Here is a 24,879-nt window from a genome sequence, read left to right as displayed (position 1 = left end):
AGAAGCTTCAAAAAGATGGCAAATGTCACCTTTTCAAATTACAACTAACAATTACTTTGCAGTGAAGTGACTTGGAAGGGAAGGAATGGACAGAGGTAGGTAAAGAAAATTTAAGGCAGGGAGTTTGAAATTGATTCAGCAATAAGAAAAGATCAGTGACTTATTTCTAAGTCAGAATGGTTGGGGAAATAGTGGTAAATCCATGCAACTGCTGTAGGTCATGGATCGGGGGAGCTGTCATCAATGAAGTTCAGACAAATTTTAGCACTGCACGCTGATAGTTAAAAAAGTACAAGTATAATCTACTGGATGTGGAACAGTTGAGGTTTTCTCAGGGGACAGATGGGATGCCAATCAATCAGATAGTTTTGCCCTGTATAGAACCAAGTTTCTTGAGTGTTATTTGTACTTACTAAATAACAAAATAGTTTTCAGTCAGGGTCCCAGTTATCTTTTCCCTTGCTTTCCACAGCAATGTGGGATAGATTTCATCCAGCTCTGAGGATTTACCAAACCTTATGCACCCCATGATATCTAACTAACAAACTGCTGGAGAAACTCAAAGGTTAAGCAGCATCTGTGAGAGGAATAGAATTGTCGACATTTTAAGTTAAAAACCTGAATTACAATCTTCAATATCCTTTGCACCCAAGGTTCCCTAATCTTGCCATTTTTTTTCAGAACATGTCCTCCCTGAACTTGCACCAACTATCTTTTAAAATATTTTTGCTTGTCAGCTGTTGCTTAGCCATGAGCTTCTATTCCCAATCTACTTCCACCAGATCTTTTCCTATGCTACTGAAATCAGCAATTGAGCCAAATCATGCTCGCTGTGACCAGAAGATCCAAAGGAAATCACTCGGTTCGTTCAGTCCCAGGTGAATAATTTCACAAATTGTGCAGACCTGTTGAGAGCCTGGGTTATTAGGCTGACTGACTGATTACAGTGCAGCCATAATTTTTTTTTATCATAATACTGCAATGTTCAACAGCAAAGCTCAATCAAGGTTCCGTGGCAATTTGTGGAAGGATCTGCCTCTGAAAGAATAGGGTCACAGTCTCCATTCATTTGAAAAGGTATCACTGTCTGGAGAGTAAGGGGAAAAAGGTAAATCAAAATATTTTTCATTTTAAACATGTAAATTATTTCTTAGTAGTTAAAACATTATAATTTGTAATGCATTTTAAAAACCTAGTATTTAAGCATTAGTAATAACTTAAATATTTTTGAATACCAGAAATGTTTAAGAACTATTGCAAATCCTTGGCACTAACCTTGTTTTCGATCAAGGAAATGAGGATATTGCCCAAGATCTAATTACCACTATATGCCTTTTTACCATGTGAAGATGTGGTGGGTTAGCTTGCTTGATCCACTATATCTGGCCAATGTCAGGATTTGACCAAAGGATTGCACATTGTGAAATGCTTCATTCAGCTCATTAGCAAATGTCACATGACTGAGGTTTTGAGACCTGTTTAGTGGCTGGTCAAATCAAGGACTGGGTTTCAGGTTTCAAGATTCAAGATTGGTAATGTCATTTCCACTACACAAGTGTAAAAGAGAACAAAATAATTATTGCTCCAGATCCAATGCAGCACCAAAAAACAAACACAAATTAAAATTAAAAACACAATAAACAACAGAAAGCTTACATACATAGATTGACAGTATGTCTGCAGAGTGACGCTAGGCACAGGGGTGTCTGTAGTTAAGGCGGCTGACCAAAAATGATATAGTAGTTATGGCGGAGGCTGTATTGGGGTGGGTTAGTGAATGGAGATGTTAATTGGCCTTACTGCTTGGGATGTTTTTGAGTCTGGTGGTCCTGGCGTGAGTGCTATGCAGTCTCCTCTCCGATGGAAGTGGGACCAAGACAAAGATGGTTACAGAAACAAAATAGGGAAACTGCAGTGCAAAAAGAAGCCTGCATGAACATAAGTGATGGTTTATCCTACATCTTACGTGAACAAACTACCATATGCTTACACAATTTCCATTACTTGAAGGATTAAAATCACAAACATTACAGTTAAGTGTTGCAATATTCCATCATTTCAAAAATTATTGAAATACAAAACTGATGCAACATAGCCTCTATTCCAACAGTAGCCAGCAAAATATGACTGCAATAATCTTCCAATGATTATGTCACAAACTAAATTCTAACAGCAAGAACCTCATCCCTAAACTGAAAGGTGGTTCTGTCAATGTAAGCAAGAAAATTCGCCTTCCAGGAAAGGTAAAGCAGTCTATATAACATGTTAGTTATTGTTCCTGTAATCAAAAATACTGCTATAATTAATCTTGTAAATGAAATTTAACCAAGTATTCAGATGATTTGTGCTTTGTTCTTAGCTTCTGTCATTTAAATCCATCAAACAAGATTATGTAGTCCTTGACATATATGCTGTAAATTGAACTGCAAGAAGTGTAGGCATGCTTAATAATTTGTTAAATAACTGCTACATTTAGGGTATGGCTGCATTATAATCAGCTACTGTGCAGGAAAGGTTGTGCTGATGTATTTGTTTATCAGATGCAATATGTGATGAGTGCAATTAACACAAAATTCTTTGTGACTGGTTTAGTGTTTGTACCTGCATCAACAAAGACACCTTATTATTGTAGCTACTAGTTTTTAACCTAAGTGTCTACAAAACTATCTCGGATAATGATTTAGCCCAGATATTGAAATCCTAAGATTTGCAACAAATATGACTTTTCTATTTTGCTCAGTTTTACATGATTATTAAAAAGACATAACTTGTGAATTTCACTTACAAATTATCAGCAAGCACTTCTGAAAATATCATTTTTACAATTTATGGTACTAATCAAAACAAAAGTAGTGAATTCAAAAGATAATATGCCAAGTGATTATGCAATATTTTGCAACATCTGTGCTTTTACAGATAAGCAAAAAGTCTTCAATTTACATTCAATTTGAAAGATGTGTGATAAACTGGCATTTTTTAAGTCCACTTCTCAGAATTTTCTCATAACTTAATCATTCAAAAATTCAATGACCCCAAAAATCTAAAAGTTACTACATTTAACATCCATCATAGTCTCAGCCTGTCAATTTATTCTCCAGGTAAGAGGATAACATGGGGAAAGTTTTGACATATTCTGTATTTTGATACAAAGGAACTAAACTGAGTTTAAAAGAGTCGTTCCTTTCACTTTCAAACTCACTTCAAGTAAACCTAATCATATCTGTTTTGTCTGACTGCATTGTCTTAGTTCCCCATTGAAACACGAGCTTTGGTGCCACTTCAGAATTTTTCTTTGAGGTATTCCTATTTCTATTCCATACACTGACTCTTAGCAAAACCAATTGATAACATAGCACCCAGTTTTCACATATTCACTGCTGATATTCAGCTCCATTTCACTGCTGTTCTTGATCCCTTCATTTCCCTTAAACAATCAAAGTCTGGGACCCCTTGAGCAGAAACAAAATCTTATTAAATATTGAGGTCATTGTCTTCAATCCACACAACAAATCCACTTCCATAGCCATTAACTCTATTGTCTTCTCTAGAATCCAACCTTTCTAATCCAGTTATTGTACCACTCCAAGTTAAGCTGTAGACCAAAATTCAATAGCATCACTAAGGGTGCCACTGCACCACAGTAGTTAATGCAACACTATTGCAGCTCGAGGTGTTGGGAGTTAAGAGTTTAATTCTGACGTCATCTGTAAGGAGTCTGTACGTCCTCCCCATTGAAGGCATGGGTTTCCTCCAGGTACTCCGGTTTCCTCACACAGTCCAAAGATGTACCAGTTAGCAGGTTTTTCCTGTTAATAGGCTAGGATTAAACTGGGGGTTGCTAGGTGGTGCACCTTGAAGGCTGTACAGCTAAATAAATAAAGATCAGCTACTTTCAGCTTCTGGAGTACTGAAATCCAGAGACATACAACCCTGACTAAAGAAACTCTTCTTGATTTCAGCTGTAATGCTAGACCTGCTATCCCGATGTGACACCTAGTTTGAGAATTTCCATCTACAGGAAATGACCCTTTGAATTCAATCCATCAAATCCTATCAGAATTGTACACATTTTGTTCAGATCATAAACAGGTTCTTTCAAACCCCCAGAGCAAAAAAACCTATTCTACTATGGTTCCTTTTATAAGACAGCACTATCGCCCCAGGTCAGGGGTTCCCAATTTTTTTTTAATGCCATGGACTAATAAAATTAAGCAAGGGGTCTGGAGACCCAAGCTAGGAACCCCTACCCAAAATCCTAAATCTTTACTGTCATCTCCAAAATATATTCTTTTTAACTTGAGTGAACCAAGATCATGTTACAGAAGATTGGCCTTTAAGCTTTGTACAATTCTTTTTATTAACTTTATCTACTTGGTATCATTGGCAGAGCCAGCATTCATTGCTTAAGTGAATGACTCCCAAAGTAATGATGGTGAACCACCTTCTTGAACATCTGCAGCTCTTCTAGTAAAATACTCCACTAATTCAGTGAAGGAATGACACAATTTTTAAGTAGGAACGGTGTTTAACTTTGGAGTGGAACATGCAGGTAATGGCATGCCTATGTGTCTGATGCCCTTGGCCTTGCTGGTGGTAGAGATTAGACCTTGAGGAGCTGGCATTGGAATAACCAGGAGCAATGTGCTGTGCATCCACCACCTTAAACATTTCATCAACGTGGCAGTGATGAAGGAATGAATGTTTAAGGTGGTAGATGGAGTACCAATCGAATAGGCTGTTCTGCCCTGGATAGCACCAAGCTTCTTAGATTAGGTTGAAGCTGCACTCATACAGAAAGTTTTCCAACAAATTTCAAATTTGCTTTTGCAGCCCAGGATCCAGCTGAATTTCAGAACAATGGTGAGAACAGGTTATGATAGAAGGAACTCACTGATGGTAATATCATTACATGTAAAGGAGGTTATTGCCTGACACTATAATGGAATTAATGTCAACTTATTATTATTAACCCACAGCTGAATGCTGTCATGGTCTTGGTGCACACAGGCATGGACTACATCATCTGGACTAAATGTAACTGAACATAGTGTAATTCAGTAGTAAATATTTCCTCTACTGATCTTATGAGGGAAGGAGGATCATTGATAAAACAGATTGTGATTGAACCCAGGATATTGCTGTGATAAATGCAACTCTTGGGTATGTGTCAGGATCAAAACTGTGGTGAGGTCAAGAATTAAGTGATCCAGCAAAAACCACATTGGGCAAGAGTGAACAGGTTATTAATCTGACAATGTCCGCACTTGACCCAAGTTAACAGTGACCAGCCTTGCCACCAATTGTCATAATAATCAAGATGACTATAGCTCAACTCAAAAATGACAAGGTTTTAGGTTCAGATTGCTATTCAAATGAAATCCTAAAACTCCATGTTTAAGAGCTTCAGTCACAAATCCACAGCTTCATTGCCTGCATCTGAGAAGAGGAAGATGCTCCAGGAAGAATTCAAGGACTATAATAATAATAATAATAACAACAACAACAACAACTTCCAACCAACTTCAAAAAAAGGAGACAAGTCTGATTGAGGTAACAACAGAAGGGTATCCCTACAGAGCTGGTCCCAGATCTTGTCATCCAGAGGCACAGTGAGCAGGATTTTCATTAAAACTACAACTCCAAAAACAATATAGAGAACAGCACCTGCCACTATACAAGACCTTTCTATATCTTTAAGTCTATCAATAGGCAGGGAAAGTGTAATACCCTTCTCAAATGTGGCTACCTACAGAAATTCATATTCATCATACACTTCCTTGACTATGGCATGAGATGAACCAATGGGTCGACAACATTTACCAAAAAACAATGTCAAACAAAGCATTATCTCATGTTTTATCTCTTCTCATGGAGTGGAGCCAAACTTGAGAAGAAAAACAAAGGTGCTCAGTCCAAACAATGTTCAGATTTGCACACATTCCAGGGTTGATTCTAAGCCATATTGAGTACCAAGTAGCTGCCTCAGAGGACTATTACTAAGTGCTGACTGACAGTTCTATAAATGACACCTTCCATTACCTTGCTGATGTTTGAGATTAGACTGATGGGCCAGTACTTTTGATGGATTGGAGTTTTTTTATGCTTTTTATTCAGCAACCATATCTGCCATTGTGACCTACTACCTACTTACGTAAAATTGTGAAACACTATTTCCCCTTTATCAAACAACACTGCCACTACCTAATCATTTTCAGTTTTTTGAAATGCCCTGATAAAAGACACAGGCATTCTCCATAACCCAAGTCAAACTAAATGGATTGTACTTCTGATTTCTCTTCGTTTTTCTCCAATAATGTTTGATTTATTATTTTCCAATTTGCAGAATATGTTCTCAAATCCAGAAAAAAATTGATTGGTCACAACCAATGTATTTCTGCAGCTAAATGGGAATATAGGCTAATAGATCCAAGAACTTGTTGGAAAATTGGAAAATAATAAACCTAACATTATTTGTTCCATTACATTTCTCTATCTCAGTCGAAAGAAGCCACACTTACCTTCACTACTCTTTTTTATAAACATACTGCTGTATCTTCCATAACATGGCCTAATCTAAGACTTCACTGCAAGATTTAACTTGTATGGTCCTGTTCACCCATCATCTCTGTATTTGATAATCTGCACTGATATCCATTTAACTAGTTTTTGATTTTTCAGATCCCTCTATGGCTTAGCTCTTTACTATCTCTCCTATCTCTTTCATCATATTAAAGTTCCACAAATTAAGGTTCTTGATTTAATGACTTGCTATGACAAGATCCAGAATTTTATATCCATAAACATCTTTCCCTTTCTTCCTTTTTAAATGCTTACTAAAAACTAATATTTATTATCTGCTCTAATATATCCCATTTTTGTGGGTTGCTGTCAAATTTGTTTCAAACAATCATGTAAAGCACTGTTTAGAGGGTCAGATTTTGAAGGGAAGGCTGGTTGTTAAGGGAATTTAAAATATACAAAGGTTTAAAAAGCAAATAATGTTAATAATACATTGAAGATTTATACACTTTTTTTTATTGGAACAAATAATTTTAAATCTAGCTATGAGCATTAAACATAGCAAATGCTTTCATATTTTCTCACATTTTGGATCCTAACATGTTAACTTTTACATTTTCAGAAAACAAGAAAATTAACATTCATATTTCAAATGAAATATTTGCTAATATAATTAAGCAATACACAAAATTTGTTCACTTTTCCTTCATCCTATAAGACATGTAAAAATAAATCAAATTCTGTTCACTAAGCTTCACATTCATCTTTCAAACAATACTTTGAAAATCTGCCACAGGTTGATTGACAGATATCAAATGCTGTCCATCAACAAAACTAACAGGACTGGTGAAAGTCTAAATATTTCTCAATACACAATGTACTAACTTATTAACCAAGATCAGATTGCAAGTAGATTGTGTTTGCTTTCAATTAACTGTTGTGAGAAATTACACTCAAGACTTAGTAAACAGATTTTATTTTCTAATTGATATGCATCTATTTGAGTCTTAATTTAAAATGCATTGCCCTTAATTTCAATGAACTGAAACAGTAGATATGATCTGACCTGATATTGCCTATATCACAAGAGACCCTCCTTCAATTTAACCTCTACTGCCCTTGCAACGATCACCTGCAACTTCATTTTAATGGAGAAAAGGAGGCTGGCTCTGGCCTCAAAGGAAGCATTCATTCATTCTAAGATGTTGTGTTAATTGGTTAGGAGGAGGAAATGTCAGAAACTTTATGCATTTGTATGGGGCTATACACAGGCATTCTTCTTCATGATGCATTCATTCCAAACAGGGGCAGTAGGGGTTATCAATCAGAACTGTGAGAAGACAGGAAACAAACCTGCAGGAAGCAATTGAGATACTCAATTTAACTCTCATACAAGGGGCAAAAGAAGAGGATGAAATGAGCTGCATAAGGAATAAAATCTGCTGAAGACCCTTCCCAAAACAGAATTATCACATATTTAATAATCCAAGCCTTAAATAATAGAAACTGGAAATGCAATGAAAATATGTTTTCTTTGAAAACTCTTTAAAAAATAGCTCCATGATACATGGATGAAAGCCACAGCAAGATACATCTGTATGTTTATAGAGGCTTTCTTCCACAAGGTTTAAAACGTTTGTGACCAATGCAAACAGAGTCGATAATGCATCAGATAAAACGGCAGGGGAGATTACTTCTGCAAGCTGCAATTATAACCTCACAAAACAACCTCACCTTCCAGGGATTACTAAAAGAGCACTGGTAAAGCCAATATTGCAATCATGTCATTTTCGGTGACTATTCTTACCTTTTTATTGTTTTCTTTAATATCTTGAGGATTCAGAGATTTGTAGTCACTGGAATAAGAACAAGAGAATGCAATGAAGTATTTAGTATTCACTTAAAACTATGCAGAATATATGCAGGAAAAGAATTATACTGATAGTGATATTGTATTATAAGCAGTGATTTCATTGTAAAGCAATCAACAAAACAGGCAGAGTGGAAAATAAAAGTAACCACAAAATCACATTTTTCCCAAAGCATTCAACTAACAGTGAAATAGAGATAAACACCAGAAACTTGTCTTTACAACCAAATTTACCATGCTGTAATCCTTTGCTGTCAGCATATGAAGAAATGAAAGACTGTCTTTCAATGTTAACATTTCATTTGCAATGTTAATATTTCCAACTGATTTCACCAATAAATATGAACATTGTTTTAGCAATATAAAACCAGAGGAAAGAAATAGGTTTGCAAATGAAAGATTTTTCTCCTATCAAAGAAAGAGTACAAGATTTTGGGGAAGAGTTGCAATTCAACTTTGACAGCTGTTCTGACTTGAGGTATACCCTACCCATTGCATATCTGTGCCCCAGGGACACTTTTAGTTCCATACATTTCAAACAAGTGAGGTATTAATGGCAAAAAAATCACCCATTGTTTAACACCACTACAAAATGAATTTCACTTCTCCTTCATTACAAATAAATGCTACACATGTAAATGCTTTTCCATTAACCAAGCTATTACTTACATTAAGTCTGATCGGAAATGGTGCAGAATAGCACAGAAAGCCAGTCCATTTCTCCATGAAGTGGTGAAGTTTGTAATTTTCACCCCTCTGTAGCTTTTTGTCACTTCTTTGCACCAGGCAAGCAGTGATTGAGTAGCATTTGGCTTTTTACCCAGAACAGGGCTTGGGATTGGGCTTGGCTAAGGAATAAGGAAACAAAAAAACACAAAGTTATGAAAATTAACACTGGTTGACCTAACCAGCCGATTAGAATCTTTTGATGTCTGCCTCTTTTTTTAAACAGCTGTCAGTTTCTGATAATCACCGCTACTGACAAGAATCACACATCATCTAAATTCCTAGCTGCTGGCACTGATCTCTAAAGCAAGCTGTCAGTACAGGACTTTAGGTATGTACAAAGCAGCAAGCCAAAAACCATACCAGATGATGTACTATCATGGCATTTCAAGGTTGAAGGCCTTTTTCAGTATCAGTTTCCTGTTACCTTTAATACAGTCAGTTTATTTTGTAATGCTTGCAAGTGAATATAAATTCCAGCATGGAAAGAAAGAACCTAAGATGCACACAGACATCAAGCATTAATCAATCTTAGCAGCAACTCAAAGGTGATTAAGTATATATATTGTCTACAATATGGGACTATTCTACCGCATTTTATACGAACTTGGACAATTATATGCTTTAAGCATAATCATGCTATCGCAGAGGCAATTGTGAAAATGAAGGTAATTTATGAAAACAACATTCAGCATTATATTTTTCAATGGCTTATAAAAGTAAATATTAAATATTCCAGCTTTCAAGACTTGTCTTCTTCTGTCTACCATTAGAACTTGAGTTAATCAACAGGAATAGAAACAAAATATTTGGTATCATATTGGCATATTTTTGGCATTAAAATTCTCCTCCAACATATTAAGAAAATGGGGGAAGAAATGGATATGCCTATAGTTGTGATTTTTATGTCCAAGGTACACTGAATGCAATAAAAAGTACACTTCAAATCCATACGCAAGGAATATGTAAATTAATAAATACAGAAGACACTAAAAACACTGGACTGAAACATAATTATAGTTCCTTACTAAAACTTGGTAAGAATTATATTTGCTATGCTGAAAATAGTTTTTAAAAAAAGGACAAAGTCAAATATTAGTAAACCAAATGGCAAAGATAATTTTGAAGCTACCAGTAAGCCTAGAATAAATTCCTTCTGATTTGTTTCTTATGTCAGTGAAAGGCTTACTAACAAATTTTGATTCTCAATTTTTCTTTTTGAAGACCAGCAAGAACATTAAAATCTCATCAGAATTTTCAATGAAGGAACTGGTTACTTAGGACAGATGATGGCCATTACATTATAAATTTAAAATGCATTGAATGAATATGTAAGCATTAATTTATGTAATGCAAACATACAGCAAACTTTTTAATGGTTGACAATAAAGATGCAACACTTTTACAGAGGAGTATTTTAAATTTATAGTGTGTGCTTATGCCTTTTTCAAGACAGATAATTAGGAGTCAGATTGATAAATGTTTTTGGACAGAAGCCCCCTCAAATGGAAGCAAGTGGTACTACACATTCATCATACAAGGTGTAAGACTAAATATCTGCAAAATGGATTTGCACCGTGTCAGAGGATTGTTCATCTACAATGAAGCATTTTTAATCAAGTACTTTTGTATTTTATAAACGTCAGCAAAAATAATGATCAAACAACCTGGAACGGTTCTGTACAATCCATCTTTCCAAATATAATGGATTCTGGTTAATTGGGTCATTGGTTAATCAGGGCACTTGTTTATTTGGGGCAACTCTTAAAGGACAAAAACTAAATCAAGAAATTGCTTAACTGGGGCAAACTTTCCAAACAGTTTCTAACCAGCATCAGTTACACGAACATGCATGGCCATTACAGACTACACTGTGCTTAGACCAATCAGTTTTTAAATTGTGTCGGCTGTGCATGTTCATGTTCATGATGGTCAGTGAGAATTAAGCAGTAAGACAACTCCAAACTGTTTTGCTCACTCCGGTTTCAAGTATTCAAGTTTGAAGATGCCATAAACAGCCAGGAGTGAAAATACAACAATTCTCCTACTTCAACAAGTTGGGAATTACAAAAATTTGAAGATATCTACAATCATCTTGAATGTTACAATGAAAATGAAGATTTGGAAGATGCATTTGTCTGATGTATTGTATGAAGGCAGTCCATTATCTGCATTAGGTGTCAGTCAATCATAAGAACATGGCAGATGAAATACTCTTTCAATAACTACTAGGAACTAGTACAGTTTTATAGTACTGTAGAGGTATTGGTAGTGTCTTAGTTTGTTCTGTATTTCATTTAAGTATCTAAATTGTTACTCAGTTAAATGGTTGCTTGCCTTTTTTTATACTTTTTAACTATTTCCACAAAACTTCAGCTATATGGGGCAGCTGCTTAATTGGGCCAAAATGTACTGGTCCCAATGTGTTCCAATTAACTGTTCTAATAAAATTGCTTAATTCGCGACCTATTCTTCAGACGGTGTATACGTTACAGTATACAAAATATTTTATACATACAATTAATAAGATGAAGAAATTACAAAGTAATTGTAGCAAATCACTTTTGTATACTGCACACATTGAGATCATGGACTAGTTGACTTCTTTGAAACGTCTATTCAGAAGTCTTGCAATATTCAAATCACTTTATGGCTTTGTTTTTCCTCATCTATATCCTCATTCAGTTCAATGAACTTTGGACCTCCCTGTTCTTCTCCATTTCTGGCCATTTGTACAGATCCAATTTTATCACTCTACCAGGAGAGGCCATCTCTTGGCTCCACTCCGTAATTTTGTTTCTGCCTCCAAAACATCCTTGTTTCTCTATCAGCTTCAAAGCCCTAATTTGACTTGAAGCCTGGCGAACTTCCCCAGTGTCTCCTTGTGAGATTATTGATAAATTTTGATTTTGCACCCAAAGTTCCTTGTATATCGATGCATTAAAAGCACTATGTCAGCATAGATTACTAGATTAATAAGAGATTTTGCTATAGATGTAGTATATGGCAACTAACGTTTTTTGATTTCTCAGGTGCCTTCAATACCATACAGCCCGCATTACTTGGGGAAGGCAAGGGTGGGGGAATCTCCATTCATTGCAGGTTGGCACTTCCACTGTATCCTGGATAATGGACTACCTGACTGGCAAACCATAGTTTGTGCGGCTTCAGAGCTGTGTGTCAAACGTGGCTAGAAGCAGGACTGGGGCCCCACAGGGGACTGTAATGGCTCCCTTTCTGTTTACCCTGTATACCTCAGACTTTAGATACAATACTGAGTCATGTCATCTGCAGAAATTCTCTGATGATTCAGCAATAGTTGGGTGTATAAAGGGAGGACGGGAGGATGAATACAGGGCCCTGGTGGAGGACTTTACCAAATGGTGCAAGCAGAATCATCCACAGCTCCACATCAGTAATACAAAGGAGATAGTGAGATACTTTAGTAAGACTAAGCCTGCATTACTTCCTGTTACTGTTGATGGTGAGAACGTTGATGTGATGAGGACCTACAAGTACCAGGGTGACGAGTGGAACACCAACACAGAGGCTGTATACAAAAAGGGCCAGAGTCGCCTCTACCTCCTGAGGAGACTGAGGTCCTTTGGAGTATGCAGGCCTCTCCTTCACATGTTCTACCAGTCTGTTGTCACCAGAACAATCTTCTATGCAGTGGTGTGCCAGGGCAATGGCATCAACACGGTTGATGCCAACTGGCTGAATAAACTGAATAGAAAGCCTGGCTCTGTTATGTGAGCCAAACTGGACACACCACCACAGGCTGTGGTAGAACAAAGGACTCTGGAAAATCCTAGCAATTCTGGACAATGTTTCTCAAGCTACCTTGGCTGAACAGAGGAGCATTTTCAGTAAGACAACTGTGCTGCTCCAAAGAGCGCTATACAAGGTCATTCTTGCCCTTGGCTATTAAGCTTTATAATGAGTCGGGGAAGCGATGACCCCCTCCTATTAGGCTGTTTGAGTTAACTTTTTTTTATTCTTTCTTACTTCTCTTCTAATATTTGTATATTTGTATATCTGTGCACTTGTAATGCTACTGTGACAGTGTAATTTTCTTTGGGATCAATAAAATATCTATCTATATATTGTACAGCAGATGGAACAGCATCCATGGGGGTCAAATTAGTTATTGAGCCAGACTTCTCTGGGAGCAGGTCATGCTCTATAACAGAAAGTAAACTTCATAGCTAATGATTCAAGTGGGAAATGGAGGATACTTAAGATGAATAAATTTACTGTCCTTGTGGACAGGTTTGCTATGGCTGTTGGGGAAGGTTTAAACAAGTTTTGGTAAGGGAATGACAACCAGAGTGATAAGTCAAAGGATAGTTTAGAGGTAGATCTATTGTGTAGAGAGACTGTAAGGCTAGGCAATAGATGGGTTGAAATAGGTTTATTTCAATAAAGAACCAGAATGATCAACTTTGAGCATGGATTAGTGCACAGAACTTCGATGTTGTGGCCATTTCATATAGTTAGCTGTCACATTGGCAGGGACAACTACTGGATATTCTGGGGTTTAGACATTTCAAAAGAAAGGAGGGAGAGAAAAGAAGTGGAAGAATGCCATTGTTAATCAAGGATAGTATCACAGCTGCAGAAAGGGAAGACACCATGGAGAAATCATCCTCTGAGTCAGTGTGGGTGGAGGTCAGAAACAGGAAGAAAGCAAGCACTCTTTTGGGAGTATTCTATAGGCCATCCCGATAACAACTGAGGAGTAGATTGGTTGGCAGATTTTAGAGAGGCGCAAAAATATCAGGGATCAGGGATCACGGGTGACTCCAACTTCCCAAACATTGACTGACACCACCTTAGTGCAAGAGGTTTAGATGGGGCAGAATTTGTTAGGTATGTCCTGTAAGAATTCCAGGCACAACATGTGGACAGGGCAACTAGAGAAGAGGCAATACTGGGAACCTGATCAGATGACAGATCACTCAGTGGGTGACAACTGCCTGACTTTAGTTTAGCCTATAGCCTTGGACAGGGATAAGAGCAAGTACTATGTTAAAGTATTTAATTGGGGGAATGGGCCAATTATGATGCTATTGGGCAGGAACTTGGATGCATAAATTTGGAACAGATGTGCTCAAGGAAATATACAACAGAAATGCGGTGTGTTTTAAGGGAAGAATTACATGAGGCTCTGTGTATATTTGTCCCATTGAGACAGGGACAAAATGGTGGGGGAATGAACCATAGTTAACAAGAGGTAGAACATTTAGTCAAGAGGAAGCAAAGATCAGACAGGACCTTGAGAATTATGAAGCAGCAGGAGGAGGTAAAGTGAGCTTAAGATGGGATTTAGGAGAGTTAGACAGGCAAGTAGGATTAAGGGAGAGCCCAAGGCATTCTACACGTACGTGAAGAGCAGGAGGATGACTAGAGTGAGGGTAGAACTGATTAGGAATAAAAGAAGAAATATGTGCCTGGAGTCAAAGCAGGTGGTGAAGGTCCTTAATGAATACTTGTTTCAGTATTCACCAGTGAAATGGAGCTTGACAAATGTAAAGTCAGCATAGAACTGGCTAATAGGCTTGGTTAAAGAGAGATGATGTGCTGGAACTTTTTAAAAATATTAGGATAGATAAGACGGCGGTGCTGGATAGGATATACCCCAGTTTACTACGGGAAGTGGGGGAAGAGATTGTTGCACCCTTGGCGATAATCTTTGTGTCCTCACTGGTCACAGGAGTAGTACCAGAAGACTGGAGAATGGCAAATGTTATTCCTTTGTTCAAGAAGTAGCAATAATGCTGGGAATTACAGACCAGTGAATCTCACATCAGTGGAGGGCAAACAGTTGGACAGGATTCTTACAGACAGGATTTACAAGCATTTGCAGAAACAAAGTCTGATTAGGGATAGTCATCATTGGTTTGTGAGGGGCAGGTCACGCCTCATGAGATTGATTTTTTTGAGGAAACGACAAAAGAAATTGAAGGTAGAGCAGTGGATTTTAATAAGGCATTCAACAAGATTCCCCAAGGTAGGCTCAGAAAGTCAGGAGGCATGAAATCAATGCAAACCTGGCTGTGTGGATTCAGAATTTGTTTGCCCAGAGACGGCAGTTGGTGGTTCTGCTTATAGGTTTGTTACCAGTGGTGTTCTACAGGAATCTGTTCTGGAACCCCTGCTCTTTGTGATATTTAGAAATGACTTGGATGAGGAAGTGGAAGAGTGGATTCATAGGCTTAGAGATGACACAAAGATTGCCGTCGGTTACAACTAGACATTGACAGGATGTAGAGATGAGTTGAAAAGATGGCAGCACGACGCAGCGCACAGCGGCCACTCCAGAATGAATATCTGTTATTTGTTAAGTAGGATGCCGTGCACAATCCTGATTTGATGGAGACGGACGTGAGAAGCACGGAGGAACATCTGGTGAAACTTCTGAAATGCCCGTTTCGCTGCCGCTGCTACTGTGCGATCCAGAATCTCCGGAGGGGAAGGCCCCGAATCCTCAGCCTTGCCTGTTGCTTGGCGGCCGGGGCCGGGGCCAAAGCGCTCGGCAGAGATGGTGCTCGGTGCTCAGTGTCGGAGGGCTGGTCGGAGGCTTGAAGTTTTCAGACGGACTCAGAGTCGGCCGTGGTCAGGTGCTTCCAGGGTGCTGCATCGGCAAGTTTGTGGCACTGGAGGTTCATGGCAGGGAGAGTTTTTCTTCCTTCTACCGTCTGCGGGAGACGATGGGGCTATCGGGACTTTGAGACTTTTTTTTTTACCGTGCCCATGGTCTGCTCTTTATCAAATTACAGTATTGCTTTACACTGTTTTAACTATATGTTATAACTATGTGGTTTTTGTCAGTTTTAGTCTTGGTCTGTCTTGTGTTTCTGTGACATCATACTGGAGGAACACTATATCATTTTGTTAACGCATGCATCACTAAATGACAATAAACGAGGACTGAGTGTCCTCATAACCTAAAAAAAAGTGGTAGATGGCATTCAATCAGGAAAAGTGTGAAGTGAGTCACTTTGGAAGATACCACTTGAAGGCAGAATACAAAGTTAATGGCAGGAATCTTAACTGTGTGGAGGAACAGAAGGATCTTGAGGTGTTCAAATCCACAGATCCCTCAAAGTTGCCACACGTTATTAAGGTGGTTAAGAAGATGCATGGTGAATTAGGTTTCATTAGTTATTGTATTGAGTTCAAGGGCAAGGAGTTAATTTTGTGGCTCTATAAGACTTTGGTTAGTTCAGTTCTGATCACCTCAACATAGGCAGATGTGAAAACTTTAGACAGGATGCAGAGGAGATTTACTAGGATGTTTCCTGGACAAGAGTACATGCCTTATGAGGATAGGTTGAATTAGCTGGAGCTTTTTGCTTGGAAGAGATGCAACTTGATAGAGATGTACAAGCTAATGTGTACACCAGAATCTAATTTGTTTTTTAAAAAAAGTGTTTAGGCATTGTATATACCATTAAATTTAAGTCAAAGTTGAGGATTAGAAGCAAAATGCATCTGGACCCTCGCTGAAGCACATCACTATGCAACTACTGCCTTCAAATGTGAGTCCAGCAACACAGCAGGCAGGCAGATGCACTACCACCTGACCTCTAGCATTGATCAAACTCCTGGGCATCCAATGACATCAAAGATATGCCGAGGTACAAATGGTTGTTACACAGGAGGTCTATTCATCAGCTCTATCTAGGTCAATTTGAAGAACTGTTCTGAGGAACGGTAGTTGACATTAAACATCATTTCCATTCCCACAGAAGCTGTCTCAACAGCTGAATATTTCTGCAATATTTAGATTTTTATTTCAGATTTATAGCACGTACACTGTTTACTTCAGCATGCAACAGTAGGAATATCCGAACTTGCAGACAGATCCCGGGTGGTGAAACTGTCAATATGCCCTACTCTTGGATTTAATATAAAGTCAAAGGACAGAAAATAAATTTGCTGAAATTTCATAATAGCAGTGCCTGAGGACTTGCTCACCGAGCCTGCAGCAGGTTATGTGAGGTGCAGGATCTGCAAGCCCATTCACTTCAATGGAGATTTTACAATTCAGAGGAAAGTAGATAGGAATAAGGATTTACTTTTATTGTGTTGGCAGTAATTATTTTAAGAATTTAAAAGTTAACATGATTTAAGCAATTTTATTTTTAAATATTTTAACTTCTAATGGCTTTTGAAAGTTTAGCTTGACAGCCTTGACAGATGGCAAAAGTGAGTACAAGGTTTTGGCATCTGTTAAAGGTTTCATCAGCAGTTTTTCAGGCAAAGCTTGTGCTGGCTTGCCCATCCAATGTAATTATGTCACAAGGTCCTTGCACGACACACAACCTTGCCAAATTTGGTCTTGGGAGCGCTTGGCTAGCAAGTTTGGCCTTGCAAATCCAATCCAGGTAAATACAGGGTAATATGGAATCTGTACAGCAACTTGGATAAAGTTGCAAAATCCAGGCCACTGGCAGTCTACTGTGATCTGAGTTCTACTTTCACTTGATTGACATTACAGAACTGTTTTGACAATTATTTTTACTGATAAAATTCACTTTATGTTCTCATTAACAAAGATCGTACAGCTGATTATTGTGAAGCAAAATATGCACATCTTTTTTTAAAATCACAAGCAGCAGTTTCACTTTATTTATTTTGCTATCTTTCTGCCCATGAAACCATCTGCTCTTTACTGAAGTAACTAATTCCAAGGACATCAGCAACTCTCAGTTACCTAGCTCCAGTGGCCATTCATTTATGGCAAATACTGACAGGCCGGTACAATTCTACTCCCTTCAGTCTTAAACACATAAAGTAGTGGTCACCAACCAGTCGATCATGATCGACCGGTCGATCTTTGAGACTTTACCAGTAGATCTCGAATAAAAATGGAAAATAAATACACAAATACATTATGCCTGATAAACCTTTTGATGCAAATATGTAGTAACTTCTACTCTGAAAAAGGACCACTTGACAACTTCATGCCCAAAAGGAACAACTTTATCTAGGACGGTAAAATGATATTTGCATACAGAGGTTTTCACTGATGCGCACTGGGCAGAAAAGACCATAAGGAAAACCCTGCAACCCTGGAAACAATCTCTCTTTACAAACAGCTTTCCGTAGCGGAAATATTGCTATATTACTATGATCCTAATTGGTATTAACTTATCTTTATAATGCTCACATTACAACACTTCTCCCCCTTTAAATTCCAACATTCCCAAAATGTAAAAGAAATGGGAAACAAAAACAGTGGTGTCATTAACTTGCGTACCCCTGAAACTTATACTAGTGTCTCAGTAACAGTTTACCAATACCAGGAAAGTTGAGGAGCAGAAATCGGGGTTGAAGGCCCAGCAAACATGCTGCTCAGAGGACGTGGATTGACAAGTGTTAAAGGACTTGTCACTCTGTGAATATTTTTCACGACAGTTCGATGAATCCCTGGATGTAATGCAAACAGCTCAGCTTGTTGTATCTGTCAGAATGGCTTTCCAGGATTTTACAACGAAAGAGGACTTCCTCACTCTTTTGCAATTAAAGGAGAGAACGTGGGGTGAGGATATTTACAATGAATTTAAATAAATTGTCAGTAAAAATGACATCCCCATTCATAAACTGGTGGCAATTACTACTGATGGGGCCCCAGCGTTGGTTTTATAGCACTGTGCCGTCATGACCCTGATTTTCCCAACTTCCTGGATTATCATTGTGTGATTCATCAGCAGGCCTTGGCTGGGAAGGTCGTGGACTTTTCTCATTTAATGGCACTGGTGGTCAAACTGATAATCTTGATTCGAGCAAAAGTGTTTCAGCACCGCTTATTCAAGGTGTTATTGGATGAGCTCGATGACGCAATGGCCTGTTTGATATGTTAGTTACAGTGTTTTCTTGGTTGAATTAATTTGAAAGTTTGACAAAAGCATTTTATGTAATTAAATACAATTAGCCCAAATAAAAGGCCTCAAGTTGGAAGTACCGTTTGTACAATCTGAGCTGTTTTTTCTCTAAAAGATTTAGTAGGTTGATCTTGCCTTTCAGTAAGGCTGAGGTGGGGGATCTTGGGCTTAAAAAGATTGGTGACCACTAATATAAAGTGAAGAGTTAGCAAACCAGGAATGGAATCCAAACCCACCTCCCCCATTTAATGCACAACTGTTGGGATGAAGTGCTATATTCCTAGGATTAGTCTGCAAATCTTCTCAGCTGGTTTGGCCACAATGGGGCAAATTACTACTTTTTGAGCCATATTTTGATAACATTTACTGAGACACAAGAGAGATGGCAAATGCTGGAAATCCAGAACAAAACATACAGTATGCTGGAGGAACTCAGCAGTTCGTACAGCATGCAAGGAGGGAAATGAACGGTTGATGTTTTGGGCTGAGACTATTCATCAGAACTGGTTCTGATGAATGGTCTCAGCCCAAAATGTTAGCTGTTCATTTCTCTTAATTGATAACATTTATTTTTCCAATTAATAATGTACTGTCAAGAGATCAGTCCAGAGGCATTCCATGTTTTTATAGTTTAACTACTCACTGATATATTTAAAGAAAGCCAACAGAATCTCATGCAAAGGATTCAAAACTGAAAGGCATGAGTGGTCACCCATGTTAAGCACATCTACATATCAAGGACATATTCAGATTTCATTACAGAATTAACAGGTTAATAGTGAACTGCAGTACATAATCTGTTGGTTACAAATCTCTGCCAAAAATACAGTTAAAAACAAGTTTTTTTCTATTGATTAGCATATATAATAGTTAATTAAATTATTTTTAGGAGGTTAATGATAAACTCTAATATTACAAACCAACAATGATTAAAATGTTGCTTTTACAAATATTACACAAGTTTTCTGCAAATATTAACACACTTCCATATGCCTTTAGGAAGTACTTAATACACAACTAACAATTCTGCAAAACTTATATAATCCCAAGGATTCTAATATTTTGGCACAGTCCTATTGATTCACTGAGTTTCCTCCAGGATTAAGGATCCCATTTGGAAAACTTATGCTGCAGACAATATAGACTGGCAGATTCACATTCAAAACTATTACTCTCCCTTTGAACTGTCATTGAAAGTAACAGACAGTTTTATAATATCACTATTGGATAACTTCTCTTGGAATTAACTTTACAATATTAGTTGAAACTCCGATCTCAATGTCATGGGATGCGTGTATTTATTGCACAGCAGATTGAATAAACTAAAAAGCAAGGGGACAAAATTTGGTTGCTGCCAAATGATAAGGTACAAAATAACATTGCTAAATTTGTACTGATAAACAAAGCCACCAACTACTAAAGCAACTAAGAATAACGATTGTATCTGTCTCTAGTGATATTGTACGTTTTATCCACCAGCCATTAGCTAGATGAAGGAAGCCACACTTTCAGAACAGGATTATCATTTCTTCTATCTCATCTATTTCAGACCATTGCCAACAAAACTAGGGCCAAATTCTACGCATCTGCTTCAAAAATAAATACTGCACAGGAACCTAATCTGGGGGGAAAAAAGTGCATTTTGAAACAAACTGCTATTTTTTTTTCATTTCAAATAATTGAACTTTTTGAATTCTTGGAAGGATCCTCCCCATCAGCAGAACTTAAAAGTTAACTTCAACTTAAAACTTAAGCATTTCATTTTTAATAAACAGCTTTATTCTAAAAGGATATTTACTGTGCTATTGTAAATGACAATGCAGGCATTAGCAATGATGAAGTCCTTGAAATATTACTGGTGCTTATGCACATTACTAAAAGAGGTCAATTTTACAGCAGTCTTTGAGAACGGTGCAGTATCGATGTCACAGTAAACACAACAGACTCAAGTTTCTTCTCTTTCACACTGCTTTTGATGCAGTTCAACTGAAATCCCAGAATTTTAAGCACAAATTATGTTCAGTGCAATTAGTGTTCCTGCAAAATCTTTAACAAGCTTAAAATTTGCCTTCAAAGCCAACCCCAACCACAGAAGTAATTAATTAGCATTCCAAGCTTCCACAGATTGTGTTCATTTGCAGGTCTTTCAGAAAGCTTGAAATATTAAACTGCTTTTTTTTTGCTCAAGGACACTAACAGGTATAATCTATAAACACAGTAGATTCTGCAGATGCAAAGCAAATTGCTGGAAGAACTCAGCAGGTCAGGCAGCATCTATGGAAATAAATAAACAGTCAATGTTTCGGGCTGAGACCCTTCTTCAAAACAACTTTTAATACTTTTAAAGTTAGTAAAAAAAACTCACCACTACACCACATTAACAAGGAAATAGCTCTGCATATTCTTAAGCATAACATCATAGGAAAGAGAAGCAAGAGTAGACCATTCAGTGCTTCATACTTGTTTCCTTATTTAATAGGAATTATGGCTGACTAATTTTTACGCCACCTTCCTGGCCTAATCTCATCCCTCAATTCGCTTAATCAAAAAGTCCATCCATCCCCCCCTTGAATATACTCGGAGACTGAGCCTCCACTGTTACTTTGCATAGAGAACTCCACCTTCTGAATGAAGAAGAAATTTCACTCAACTCTGTCCTAACTGGCTATTCATTCCCTTATTTTAAGACTAGTCCCAGGAAGCCCAGCCAGGAGAAACATCACCACTGCATTGACCATCAAGCCCAATTAATACTTTATTTATGTACTTTAATTAGATCTTTCATTCTTCTAAACTCTAGAGGGGACAGACTGAGTCTGGCTAATACTACCTCATAGGACAGTCTTCACATCTCACAGGAATCAAGTGAGTACACCTTCAAAAGCATACTCTTCCTGAGGTAGACAAATCAGACTGAACACTATGGTTTCTCCAGATCCAGAGCCCTCATGGTTAGAGCAAGAGATCTCTATTCTTGTTTTCAAGACTTTGTGGAATAAAGACTAATGTTTGCCTTCTTAATTGATTGTTGAGTTATGAATGACAGCATTCAGTAAACTGTGTACAAGGTCACCCAGTTTCCTCTGAGCGCAAACACCTTTGAATCTCTCTGCAGCTGAAAAACTCACCCTCCCTATTCTTTTCTACCAACAATATATAACATCTGCCATAACACTGCCCATTTCACTTAATCTACCGACAACTCCCAAAACCTCTCTGCTCTTCCTCACGGTACACACTGCCACCTAGCTTCCAATCCCAAGTGCTTTGCTTGATGAAGATTACTCACTTTACTCCAGTTAAGTGGACCGCTTCAGGCACGATCTTTGTTCATTTGTTCAAATTTGGTCCCCTCATAAAAATCAATGGCATAATTGTGAACAGCTAAGGCACCTCATTATTCACAACAAAAATAGCCAGTTTCTATTTGTTAACCAATCCTCTATTCATGGCAGTATGTTACGTTCAATAACCTGCATTCTAATTACAATAACTGCATTCAGCACTTTATCTAAGATCTTTTGAAAGTCCAAATATATCACATCAGCTGGTCCCCCCTAAACCTTTCCTGCTCATTATAAGCTCAAAAAATTAACAGATTTATCATAAATCTATACTGGCTTTTTAATCCAACTGTTCTATTATCATTTCCTTTATAATGGATTCCAGCATTTTCCCTGCTACTGAAAACTATTTCTCACAATTAAAACAATCTACAGTGCTCAGATTCACAGGAGCTGGACTGGTGTATTAAAAAATCTAAATATATCAAAGTATAAACTTGGAAACTAAATATTAAAAATATTTTAAAGTGTTGTTCAAATGCACTGCTTCACAGTATGTTCAGCGATATGAAAATACATTTGAGCAAAATACCAAGAGAAAGTATCAAAAAGGATAATATAATGCATCCATTTGATCAATTTGCACCCAAAGACAAAATCTCTAATTACCACAAAAACTTAAGTATAATTAGTTTCCATTTATCAGGATAGATGACTAGTTATTTTCCAAATGACTCTGAAGTTAAATACTAAAGCAGATAAAAATCTGTAAGCCACAAATGGCTGAAATGTTTGTGTACTAGCAATTCTGATGAGTGCCACTAAATGCAAATTATCTCCGGTTTTGAAATATTATTCCACAACTGTTTTCTGGATGTACTTATGGAACACACAAGTAAATTTCACTTGTATTCAAATGTACCTTTCTTTCTTAAAATGTATGAAAGCTACACAACTTTGTCTCACATACATCTTTGTGACATTTTTCTTTTGAAATAATGGAAGTTTTGACCAGATCAAATGTCAAAGATTCAGTATTCTTCTTAGATATATGAGGGGTGATTGATAAGTTTGTGGCCTAAGGTAGAAGGAGTCAATTTCAGAAAACCTTGCACATTTATTTTTCCAACATACTCCCCTCCTTCATTTACACACTTAGTCCAGCGGTTGTGGAGCATACGGATCTTGGACCTCCAGAAAGTGTCCATAGATGGGTGATTGATAAGTTCGTGGCCCAGGGTAGAAGGAGATGAGTTATACAGCTCTCATTATATGCACATGCAGGTCAACTCTGTGTGATTATGCAGAAAGTTTGAAGTTAATAACTCATTTCCTTCTACCTTAGGCCACGAACTTATCAATCACCCCTGATTTTAGATTATGAAGACATGCAGTCCTCTTTTATTGTCATTTAGTAATGCATGCATTGAGAAATGACACACTTCAAACTTTCTGCATTATCACTCAAAGAGTTGAACTGCATGTGCATGTAACGAGAGCCATATAACTCATCTCCTCGCAAACACGAGGAAATCTGCAGATGCTGGAATTTCAAGCAACACACATAAAAATAGTTGGTTAACGCAGCAGGCCGGGCAACATCTATAGAAAGAGGTACAGTCGACGTTTCTGGCCAAGACCCTTCGCCAGGCCCGAAACGTCGACTGTACCTCTTCCTATAGATGCTGCCTGGCCTGCTGCATTCACTAGCTATTTTTATGTGTGTAACTCAACTCCTTCTACCTTAGGCCACAAACTTATCAATCACCCCTGCTGTGGACACTTTCTGGAGGTCCAAGATCCGTATGCTCCATGACCGCTGGACTAAGTTTGTAAATGTAAAAGGGGAGTATGTTGAAAAATAAATGTGCTATGTTTTCTAAAATTGACTCCTTCTACCTTAGGCTATGAATTTATCAATCACCCCTCATATTGAACTTAGTTAAATTTTGTATTATTTCTCAGCCAAGGTTATGGTTGAGATGCTCCAATGGTTTCAACTGCATGAATCTTTAAAACATGTATTCATTCATTTTTTTTGATCTGGGGAGTTACTGGCAAGGATCTACATATATTGCTCACCATAGCCATCGTGTGCACCATAGCCATCATGTGCAGGGCCAGGAAGAATCAATGTTTAACAAGCTACTGTGTCCTGTATAGTGTCATGCTACTTGTGAGTTGTCAAGTAGATCTCTGTGCAGATCAGAAATAACATCTCCTCCTCACTGACAATCAACACTGCTGAGCCCGCTACTCTACTTTCTCTACACCCATGATTGTGCGGCTTGGCACAGCTCAAACGCCATCTATAAATTTGTTGACAAAACAACTATTGTTGACAGAATTTCAAATGGTGATGAGGAGGTGTACAGGAGCAAGATGGTTGTGGATTTCAAGAAGGGGAAGTTGAAGTAACACACATCAGTCCTCATCAAGGGTTGTAGAGTTAAAAATGAAACTGAACATTGTGCATTCATTAGCAAACATGCCCACTTCTGATCAAAGTATATTGCCTATGCACCTAAAGGCAAGTGCAACTAGGACACCAACCCAAGGCATGGTGCAAAAATGTTATTTATCAACA

General features: G+C 37.7%; 1 protein-coding gene across 3 annotated transcripts in view; it reads right to left on the bottom strand.

Annotated features, from left to right (window-relative positions):
• ehbp1 (EH domain binding protein 1) overlaps positions 1-24,879 on the bottom strand; it is a 438,810-nt gene that overhangs the window by 198,409 nt on the left and 215,522 nt on the right. For all 3 annotated transcript variants that reach the window (XM_072265404.1, XM_072265403.1, XM_072265405.1), the window contains exons 11-12: positions 9,059-9,237; positions 8,327-8,375 (exon numbers count right to left, since the gene is read on the bottom strand). In XM_072265404.1, coding sequence (XP_072121505.1) covers positions 8,327-8,375; positions 9,059-9,237 — 228 coding nt within the window. The remainder of the gene's footprint in view (positions 1-8,326; positions 8,376-9,058; positions 9,238-24,879) is intronic.

The sequence above is a fragment of the Mobula birostris genome, chromosome 8 (genome assembly GCF_030028105.1).
Source record: "Mobula birostris isolate sMobBir1 chromosome 8, sMobBir1.hap1, whole genome shotgun sequence".
Taxonomy (NCBI): domain Eukaryota; kingdom Metazoa; phylum Chordata; class Chondrichthyes; order Myliobatiformes; family Myliobatidae; genus Mobula; species Mobula birostris.
The sequence above is the reverse complement of the archived record's forward strand: the minus strand, read 5'-3'. Positions and strand labels throughout refer to the sequence as shown.